At 34.8% G+C, this 11728-nt stretch overlaps 1 protein-coding gene across 2 annotated transcripts; it reads left to right on the forward strand.

The window, feature by feature from the left end:
* The first annotated feature begins 757 nt into the window (after window positions 1-757).
* On the forward strand, window positions 758-3122 carry LOC132192068 (uncharacterized). 2 transcript variants are annotated; one of them, XM_059607266.2, is made up of 2 exons: window positions 758-1006; window positions 1476-3122. In XM_059607266.2, the coding sequence occupies exon 2, from the start codon at window positions 1488-1490 to the stop codon at window positions 2730-2732; it is 1245 nt and encodes a 414-aa protein (XP_059463249.2). In that variant the 5' UTR covers window positions 758-1006; window positions 1476-1487; the 3' UTR covers window positions 2733-3122. The 2 variants fall into 2 exon arrangements, with proteins under 2 accessions (XP_059463249.2, XP_059463248.2); XM_059607265.2 differs by having other exon boundaries at window positions 758-3122.
* The last annotated feature ends 8606 nt before the right edge of the window (window positions 3123-11728 follow it).

Genomic DNA, 11728 nt, shown 5'->3' on the forward strand with positions numbered 1-11728 from the left:
CTTTGTTAAACCACACAAACAATTTTTCTTCACGAAAAAAGGCTTTATCCTATCGGAGTTTTGGTACAAGAGATCAAGTAAAATAATTGTCCAAAGGTTTTGGGATAACTAATGTAGTAAAAGGCAAGGGGGTTGCTTGTCTAAAACAAAGTTGTATAAATTGCAAAATTTTTGTAAGTATGACATTTTAATTTCTTGTTTTTCTATAATAGATTGATTTCTTAAATTTGGCTGCCCCTAATTGATCTTACTTTTGAAGAGTTCTTTAAAAGGTTTTCACTTTGTCACCAAATACTTGTGTTGATTATTTCTAACATGATTTTTTTTTTTTTTTTTTTTTTTAACATGCCTACAGAAGGGAATGAGATATTCGAACTAGTTACCTTCGCTTTATAAGACGTGATCTATTGTCAATTGAACTACCCTTTGAGAACGATACCTATATGGTTTCTAAAATTACTCTTTGGCAAAAGAAAATTTTAACTTTTGCATTTCAAATTGAGGTCTTTAGAATGTGTAGTGGAAGTCAGTTTGAGCCGCTCGATTTCACTAAAACTTGGGCACTAGATCAAGTGGTAGGCCATGCACTTCATCAACACCGTCATTTACAATCCATATAGGAAGGTTTATAAATTTGTCATGTGTTAATAACACATATAATTTTTTAATTAACATATAAAAATCACATAATCAACTGAGCTCTAGTATGGAGGATATTTCTCTCCCAAAAAATAAAATACACCCAAATGCTGTACCACACGATTTTTCCCCCCCTCTCTCTCTCTCTGTGTCTGTACTTCATTGTGACTTAGCATTCGTTTCCAACACTCATCTAAACCCTGTCATTAGCCTCATCTCTCTGTGTGTGGCCTAGATCGCTAATCTAAAGGGAGAACCATCCATGGCGAGTCGACTCGGGGGCAACCCAGCTCAGGAGGTGGTCAATTTGTCCTTGGACTCAGAATGAGTCTCAATTGAACATCGAGATCGATCCTTAAAAACCCAGGTGTTCAATTTTCTTCACTACCTTTCAATTTTCACTCTTTCCACTCGTAAGCCCCTAGATTTTTGTACACAAATTATTAGCACAAGACCCGAGATGTCAAAGTCATCATGTTCATGACCTAAACCTAGTTTAAGCTCCCAATTTATGCGTTACTACTAGGGTTTTGTATCTGGGTATTAAAGTTTGTGTTGAATTTAGGGGTTTCGATTTGGTTTTCTTCAATTTTGTGATAAGTTTAGGGTTTTTTATATTGGATTTTGTTCCCTTTTTTTTTGTGTGTGTATACAAGTTAGGGTTCTTGTGTCGAATCCTTAATAATGCATGCAAAATTCGGGGCCTTGTGATTTGGGACTTTTCAATTGTGAAAACTGAAATAAAGCTGAGTATTTCTTTTAAAATCTGGGGACGTTGAATTTGTGTAAAACAAGTGTTTCTAAAAGTGTTTCGTCGATTTGTGATGGCTGAGGAGACATCTGATACAATGAATCTTGACTTGAACCTGGGTCCTGTTCCCGAGCCTCAAGCGGGATCGCTACCCACTGACCCTGTGAATTTGGATGATTGGGTTGGAGATCCTCCTAATAATAGATTAAGGGAAGCTTTTAGGCTCAGAGCACGGCAGCGGTGGAGGAGATGGAGGCAGGTTCAAATTCCATCAGAAGCTCGGAACATCTCAATGGAATTGAACCAATTGATGGTCAATTCTGGTGATTTGAGTACATTGCAGACAGGCGAGGGTAGTATGCCCGCAGAGGACAGAATGAATGAGGCTCCAAAAACATGCGACAATAAAAATGCGATTTTGGAAGTTGAGAAGTCAGAGACAAATGATGCTGTTGAAAAGGCTATTTGCCATGATGGGAGCTTTTTCGACTGCAATATATGTTTGGACTTGGCTAAGGACCCTGTGTTAACTTGTTGTGGCCATTTGTTTTGTTGGCCATGTCTCTACCGATGGTTGCATGTCCATTCAGATGCACAGGAATGTCCAGTGTGTAAGGGAGAGGTGACGATCAAAAGTCTGACCCCAATTTATGGTCGTGGAAACGGTGTTCGTGAGCCAGAGGAGGACTCAAGTCTAAAGATCCCTCTTAGGCCAAATGCAAGGCGGGTTGAAAGTGTAAGGCAAACCCTTCAGAGAACTGCATTTAGTTTCCCTGTGGAGGAGATGATCCGTCGCCTTGGAACTAGGTTTGATTTGACACGGGACTTTGTACAGCCACAGGAGCCTGACAGGGCACACGAAACAGTAGAAAGAACTAATTCCTTGTTGAACCGGATTTTGAACTCTCGCGCGCGCAGAGAGCAAAGTTCAGCGGCTCCCCCAGATGATGTTGTGGATTTAACACAGAGTGACATGAATAGCCCTGAGATCAGAGAAAACCGCCGGCTGCAGTCCCTCTTACTTCGAAGATCACAATCTCATAGAACAACACTTTCTTCTCTTTCAACTGCATTGACTTCTGCTGAAAGGTTAGTTGAGGCATATTTCCGTAACCCTACTATAGGTAGAAATCAGGAGCAGCCCCAACCAGTTGACGATAGGGATTCTTTCTCCAGCATTGCTGCTGTTATAAATTCGGAAAGTCAGGTGGACACTGCTATGGAAATCGATTCCTTGGTGTCCCTTTCAACTTCATCATCCCGAAGAAGAAATGATGCTTCAAGGAGTTCAGATGTGGACAGTGGAGATTCTCGTGCACCTAGAAGAAGACGGTTGAATTAAAAAGGATTTCTTATATCCTAATATTCAATCATCCTGCTATTACTCGTGAAAATGCTCCACCTATGCAAGTGCTCCTTGCCTTAATATTGCTTTCACTCTACAATGTATTTAACCTTTTTCTACCCCTTTGGCTATCATGAGGTGAGTATAAAACTGCTGCAGCTTTTGCTGTGTACAATATCTCGCTTGAAATATTATCCTTTTTCTTCAAAGGGTCTCTGCGTTCAATTTGTACGGGAAACCATATTTGTAGTGGAACATGTGGGAAGCTGTAATAAATTTTCCTGTACATAACCTTGCAAGCAGTTCCATGTGTCCGAGGATGGATCTTAATTTCTTTGTTTCTTCTTAACTTTTGAAGTTTAATGGAAAAACTTATAATTTGTATCAGCATTGGAATATTATAGGTATAATTGTTATGCTGGCATTGTTGTTGCATTTGGATTTTGGTTGACTTGCTCCTTTCCTTTGCTTTAATTTACCCGTCTCTAGTTCAAGATTTAGTGAAAAGAAATGCCAAAAATATGATGATTAGTATTCAGTTTTTTTCTGCAAGTGGCAAAGCTTCATTGGGAGGTTCATTATACCATAAAACAGGTTGAACCTGAAACTGTTTCCAAAAACTGTTTTGCGCGAAATAAATAGACACATTTTAAGTTTAAGGGTACAGTGACTTGCACGATAATATTGTTTTGCTGTTCGATTCATGAGAGCGATGAGGTGAGTATTTTTCATCATTTCATGCATCAGAGCCTTCATCCTCTCTTTGCATTCAATTTCGAGCTCAGCCTTCAATTGCCATATCTTCTCCTTCAACTACTAATTTCAACCTCTGGCAGTGATTCCTTTTCGAGCTCTTCTCCTTCAACTACCTTCATCTACTATATGTTTCTTCATCCATTGCCATTTTTGTGTTATTTTAAGGAGCCCATCGATGAGCACAGTGTCATCCAGAGGAGCAGAACAAATTTCAGTTAGACTGGCACTCTTCTCCTGCAATCGGCTGCAAAAACAGCTTCAATCACTAGATGGAAGGTCTGTTTCATTCATCTACTCTCTGTTTCTTCATTATTGACGTTTGTTAGCTTTCAAGCCAGCATAGGAGTTGAGGTTTGCTCTCTTCATCTTCTGTCTTGCTTTGTAGTTCGTATTCTCCTCTTTTTTTTCTTTTTCTTTTCCTTTCAATGTTAAGGTTTAGATCGCACTAGTTTAGACAATGCTATTTTTATAATCGTTTTCCTTGTTATAATTAGGGTTTGAAACATATTTTGATTAATTCCTATGGGCTAAAAGACTCTTGGGGTTTGATCAGTACTTTCTTTAACTTCAAAAGAATCGTCATGTATCATTTTCGTTTTGTGCTCAATGATGTCAAACTCAGCTTGCTCCCAAACATACTGCACATGTGGACAGCAGAATCTAAACTACAGCAAAACAAGTTTGTAAAACGAAAGAGCAAAAGGTTTTGCTATAAATTTGATTAATTTCTGTGCCCAGAAGAGGAATGAACTCAAATTATTGAGATAAGTAATTGTCCCTAGCAACTTAATGGTACCATGCTATAGGGAGAAATATATATATATATATATATAGGTGGGGGAGAAACAAAAGGAAAAAGAACATTCACAAGAATCTTGTAGATATCTAAATTTTATATGAAAGCTCATACATTACATGACCATACTGAATACCAACATCAGGACTTTTCTGCAAGCTGAAGGTTGTTCAGCAGATGAAGGTACAGAGTTCTTGGGCATTTCATGAGCCGAAGAGGCCTCCCAACCTTCTGGATTTTGTTTCTAATTTAGATATATCTTGTTCGTGTGAGACATATAAGATTTAGTTTTTACCTGATAGATTCATTTTCTAGTTTCATTTGTCAAGTTGTGTACCCTACAACTGACCTGTTTTGATCAATAACCTGTTCTTATATTTAACTGTGAGCGAAGTGGTTGAGTTTTCTCATCATATCCCACATTTGGGTTGTGGGAACTTAGTTCTTCATTGTTGGGGGTGGCCCATGAATTGTATTTCATCGTTTCTTGGTCAGTAACGAAAATAACTCTAGGATGTGGGAAAAGAGTAGTGCTACACACACTCACTCTTACACTTCTACTCTCACACACTCTTAAGTGACTTCCACTCTCACCATAGGATCAAAATCAAATAATAATCTATCACAAATCTAATGGTGAAAGTAGGTGCTATCTAAAGGTGTATGCGAGTAGAAGTGGGAGAAAGGGAGTACGTGTTGCATTACTCATGGGAAAAAAGGTGCATTCAATGGGAGCTGACCGACCTGCCTATTGTTTTACTCTAAAAGGACACAATTGCTTGCTCTTTACTCTTTAGGTTTTGTTTTGAACTTTTTGTTTGATTTCAATATTGTTTTGTATGTGTCCAAATTTACTTGTTTGAGGGAATAGTTTTTGTTGTATGTAAATCTCAACAAGTCTATGTGGGTTTACTTATAAAAGATGTGAACTGCAATTTTTCTTGTGTATCCGGTGCCATCTCTTCCAGGCTCCGGGTTTTGATAAAAATGTCAATGTGTCTATAAAGTTATCCAAAGGATAAATCTAAAGAATGATAGAGGGGCATGGTAAAGGTCATTTGCATTTCTTTCTTTTACACAGATGTTGCATTACTAAAAATGATTTAGTAGAATCCAGTCCAGATGGGATTCTTGAGAAATACACAAATGTTCATTATCCTTTGGTTGCTATTTCTAGAAGCACTTAGAGGTATGAATGGATGTACTCCAATTTTGTAGTATGAATAACCATTGGGATACAGGGGATGATACCCAAGGGATTGTATTGTTTCAAGATGTCCATGGTTGGAAAATTGTGATTTCAAAGAATGTCTGTGTCAAACTGCTTTGCTTATCTGCTGTTAGTACAATGATGCTTGAAAGGAAAATTGATGTGGTAATTATAATCAGCTTCTTGAACAATTCAATTTTCATGTGGATATATGCAATTTGGAATGCTAAAAGTACGATTTTAAACCAAATTGCAAAAAGTATATCGTTTGAAAGTGCGTTTAAAAAATTATGGTTTGAAAAAGTCAAAAAAACTTTCGTTTTCAATTCGCAAACAAATGGGTACAGTTTTTAAAACTCACTATTTTAAAAGCTAAATTACGATTTTAAAAGCTAAACCCCAATTTTATCAAATGTTTAATTGTGTTTTTAAAAATTGCACGATATAAAATCTGTCATTTTTCTTTTTGGAAATTTTAAACCCAAACGGGCTTTTAAAACACCAACTGCCCACCTTATGAAGGTTTGTTTCCTTTTGTGGGCTGTATAATGCATTACACTCCATCGGCCTTATCCTTTTTCTTTCCTATACTAACATATTTTCAAGCTCCCCTTATCCTCAATTGATGCAATCTGTGTTTCCAATGGTCCACTATTTTGTGGTGTTAGAATTCTCACCATTCTCATTATAATGTAAGATTTATAAGAGATAACTAACAGTATTATAACGATGTCTACATTAAGCAGTATAGGACTTAGATTCCTTACAATTGACTATTTAAATTACAGCTAATTCGGATAGCTAATTGAGAGAGGGCCTCGATAGGATTTACCTGACCAAATAAGTAGGTATTGGGATCATCTCACAATTATCACTCGGGTAAGCTGCAATTCACTTCAATCTCAATTCAAGTGGTATATGATGTATCAAAGAAGAGAAAGGCACACCAAGATGGATGCACCATTGTCGTTGTAATCAATGAGATGGGATTTTAGAGACTGGATTAATGTGACTCAATGAGCTGGTTTATGTTGTACTAAAATTACATGAAGTTGAAAACATTTACTTCTTTGACAATGCTGTTGGAAGGAATAATCCTCGCACCGAAAAAAGTTAAATTCTAATTCATTTCAATAGCCGAGACCAACATAAGCACTTGACATTTACATATTTCCACAATGTGGTTTGCAAATAAAAGATAAAGGTCTCCCTGCATTCTAGTTTCAAAGGGGACACTTACATGATCAAATGCTTTTAGGTCAACTTATTTAATCAAAAACTGTTTTAGATAATTGAAAGTTTAGGGACAAATCCTCCAATCTCTGCTTGTTGACACCAAATCGAGGCAGCTGGCATCAAGGAAGTATTATCCTTTAAAATCAAATTGTAACACTAACATCCCTCTCTCCTTAGCAAGCACTCTTTTATCCTCTCATGTTTCACAAATTTAATGGTAAATTTATAAGAATTAAACGGATACTACTTAATTATCATTGGTCTACACAAGTAGCTCAAGGGAATGAGAGACTACTGAAATGGAAGTGTACTACTTAATTATCATTGGTCTACACAAGTAGCTCAAGGGAATGAGAGACTACTGAAATGAAAGCGTACTACTTAATTCTCATTGGCCTACACAAGCCCAAGGAAATTAGGACTACTGGAATAGAAGCCCACACTCCCACCGGCCTAGCAGACAGCCGGCACAAACACATCTTACTTGACGCACATGTTTAAAAAAAAGATCCTATATTATGGAAAGCAATATATAACAAAAAAATTTCATTATCAAGTAACAATTATGACATAGATTAAGTAAAAACAACTCATTAAAGGGCAACAAAATTCATGAAAATTGGTTTATGAAAACACACGACATAAATGATATTTAGCCTATTTGTATCTTTCATTTTCACCTATATATTTTATTAAAATAAACATCAAAAGTAACATTGCCACCCCCTTCCCCTTTTACGGCATGCCACTCTAACGTTTAGCTGTCTTGTAGAAATCCAGATTAAGAATTAAGCTTGAGTAATCACCGGTTGATTTTCCGCATCTACATACGGAAAAGATCCAATAAAGGTTCCTTTGGTTTGTTTGTTGTGGCGTGAGGTTTGAACTCATGAATGAGGGACACCAATTTCAAGGGTTGAGCACGGGCTAGCCGGTTAGGCAAGTGGCTACAACCTCCTCTTCCTCTCATTTCATTTCATTTTTACTTATTTATTCCGCCATAATTGGCACCCGAATATCAAGATTGACCAGCCCACATTCATTCTGAAACAAATCCCAGTTTTTTTCAATGGGGTAGGTCCTACTAACGTTGTAAAGAAGACATGGGTGTGACTGGTTGAACATTGATGATGATGATGATGATGATATTAATAAGCATAATTTTTTTTTTTTTTTGATGATGGAGAGTGGTCTCGAAAGTCTAAGAAAAAGGGGAACGGGACGAAATGATTGGGGGACGAAGGGAGTATGATTGAGCACACGGGAGAGTAGTGTGTTTCAAGCCATGTCCTCTGCTCTCCAGACCTCATCATTACCTTCTCTTTCCACACAACTCTCTCATCACCTTTCGTTTTTTTCCAGAAATCCTATCCCCCATTAATCATTTTAATCATTTGCATTGCAACTAATTTGAATAGGATTCCTTGTCATGGAGCTCTTCAACAAATTGGGCCACCAGCCCAGCCCAGCCCAGCCTATAGAGGCCTGCCTAGAGGGCTTGTGCTGCTTGTCTTTTACATTAGGATTAGGATTAGGATTTCAATTACTCTTTAGACAAATCTTTCCTTCAAACTAGGTTGAAGGAATTTTCTTCAACTTAATCTAGAAAAGTGACATGTGTCTATTTTTTTAACAACATGTGAGATGAACAAAAGTTTTTAATAAAATTTATTCCAACTTTATCCCTTCTATTAAAAAAGCATGTGTTTTTCACATGTTTAAGGGACACATGTCATTTTTATAGAGTATGTTGAAGGAAATTCCTCCAACCCAGTTTGGAAGAAAACAATGTTCTAACTTGTAAAGATATTTAGACTTTCATCCTACCTATTTTACTTATGTTTGGTTTCTATTTTTGTGTAGGAAAATTTGTGTGTCAAAACATTGTTTATGATGAGTTGCAATGTCTATGATTGAGTTAAAAGATTAAATCGTTGTAAAATTCAGTCCAAAAAATAAAGTTTATGAATATTGTCTATCACAAAGTACTCGCGGTAAAGTAGTGATATCTTTTGATTCCAACACAAGATGAAAAAATCCCCATACCTTTGGCAATATGATTCAAAGGGCTTCATGAATATTTTTAGTGTAAATATGTGGAATGTGGTCATGAGTGTTAAATTCTATTAAATATGCAGCGAAAATAAAGATTTAGAATTACTTATAGCCATGTTTGTTCAAGCGAATTAAGAATAAAAACCCTACAACAAAGAAAGATAAATCTTCTTACCTATGCCTACTAGGTCCAACAGATGAAATACACAAGCTTTATTTATAAGTAAGTTAGAGACCCTCGATCAGAATTGTTACCTTATTTATTCATTCCATCAAAGAATAATTACCAAAATAAAAATAAATTCTAAATATTTGATTCCACAAAATAATCCTTAGAATAAATCATTGAACACTGAAATTCTATTTATTTTATAATTGCAGCACATATATATGTGACATACGGATCATACCTTAAATAAAATTTTTTATAATGTAAGCTTCACTAGATATTTCTTTTATTTTTCTTTTTTTTAAAAAAAAAATAATAATAAAATACTCACAAATTACTTTCATATTTATATGATCATATCACAACAAAAATAATAATGATAATAATAATAACTTGTAAAAGGATTTATAAAACCAGCCCAATTATTTTATTTAGGAATGTCAGGAGTTGTCTTCAACACTCAAAAATGTACACTTCTGTCTTCTGCACACCTCTGCCATATGGTAGATGATATATCTTTCTCATGCGGCCTATCATTAAAAAAAAATAATAATAAAAATAAAAAGTTAATAGCTTTTGACTTTTATATTCAGTAGTATAAGGTTATAATTATGGAAAAGCATTCAAACTGGGCATATGCAAGATTAGAGGGTGAATTTTTTGAGGGTCCATTGTCGCATTGTGCCCCAACATCACACAGCATTTTAGGATATTAAAAATTTAAAAAAATACAAAAACACATTTGAATGGTGATGATGATAGTCGTCATGATTATGATTATCATAATAAATTTCAAAAATTAAAAAAATAAAATAAAATAAAATTATTAAAAGCAATTGAGAAAGGCCTAATAATGATGTCCATGGAGGGAGGGAACAAAGATCCTTCCATTTCCAGGGTTGCATGCTAAATGGGTGTACTCTACTGCTGCTCTCCTCATCTTGGTAATCACAAACAAAAAAGAAAAAGAAAAAAAAGGCAATCATTTGTTTAACAAAGTTGTTTTTTAGTCTACGTTTATGAGTGCTGCACTCTGCAATCATTTATATGATTAATTATATCATACTATTACTTACCAGGGACTCTAACTCTTTCAATTTCCACATTTAGCCAACTCTATTCTCTTTCATTTCTGCCATGCCCCCATGCCTATCAAAACCAACAAATCATTACGCGCTCTCTCCCTCCCTCTCTTTTTAAGGTTATCTCGGAGTTAAATCATCTAAATCACTACTACTAAGATTACTAACATTAGATTTTCTTTAATTTTTTTTTTAAGTTTAAAAAATAAAACTACTTTTTATTTTCAATGTAATTTTCTTATATCATTAAAATATTATTTCTTTGTAAAATATAAATTTCTTATTTAGCCTCACTTTTTTTCACAAAACTCCAACACAATCCCCAATTAAAGGCACAAAGATGAAATGAGAAAAATGAAAGAAAAATGTTTATATTAAAATAATGTATAGAGTTGATTAAATGTAGAGAATCTGATATAAGTAGGTTTTTTTGAAATTTTTCCTAAACATAAGGAAAAGAATGGCATATAGAACGCATATGGTGCTAGTGCTCTAATATGTGCATTGCCATCAATTCCACATAAGAAAAAGAATGGCATATAGAGTGCATTTGCTGCTAGTGCTCTAATATGTACATTGCCATCAATTCCCATTATTTTATTCATTCACACCACCTAAGATATCACTCATATATTATTACCATTACCAGGATTTCTCATTAACCCTATTTTTAATAGGGTTCAAAAATAATTTTTTAGCCAAACATACTCATATATATATATATATATATATATATATATATGGACCTTGATGCACAGCACGCCGCCGTGTGCTCTTTTACTTCACCCTATATATATATATATATATATATATATATATATATATAAACTAAAAAAAAAGGGGGGGGAGGGCTATTTTGTAAAAATTAGTGATGTTAGTCATATATAAAACAAACTTAAAAACCCCATTGAGGGGTGGAAGTGAAACTACAGCAGGTCTTAAAATATTTATCAATTATTTAAAAATGTCCCAATAATTCTTTTAATAACAAATTTTTATCCCCGGGTTGCCCATGTCTAAAATCCTATTTGCTTCCCTTGCCAAGAACCTAGCACATATCTCACCATCTTTGCATGCATGCCTACCCTCAACAATAACTCTCTGTGATGAAGTAGTTGATCCTCTTGATTATCCTTTGATTAATGCTGCTTTAAGCCTTTAACCCCAATTATTACACCTACATAAAAATCCTTCAAATACTCTCAAATATGCATTTTGAAGTGTAAATTACCATTAAAATATCATTTACAGTTTTATTTATTATTTCATTTAATGATTATTTTTACCGTCCTAGAGTACTTTCTTTCATCTTTCTTTTGTTTTTTTTTTAATTTATTTATAAAAATAAATAAATGAAAGAGAAATGATAAAAATTATTCTCTCAACCATCTCTCTATAGCAAATGGTTGAATCTACCATTAAATTTTTATCGGATCTATATAAGTCTACAAATCAATAATAAATCTATTAGATTTGCAAAAAAATAACAATACTAATTGAGACAATGATTTATAACATATCTCTAAATAAAATGTCGGCCCCACCAATTTGGCAGAGATTTGAAGTAGCCAAACAATTTGGCAGTCCAAACGCAACCATTGTCTAACATGGTCGTTGACTACCTGAACACCTTAATCCAGTTTCTTACGTTTTTGTTATAATTTATATCTAGTATCTGCCAAACTAGCC

Source organism: Corylus avellana, chromosome 10 (assembly GCF_965113065.1).
Source record: "Corylus avellana chromosome 10, dhCorAvel1.hap1.2, whole genome shotgun sequence".
In the NCBI taxonomy this organism is placed as follows: Eukaryota; Viridiplantae; Streptophyta; class Magnoliopsida; order Fagales; family Betulaceae; genus Corylus; species Corylus avellana.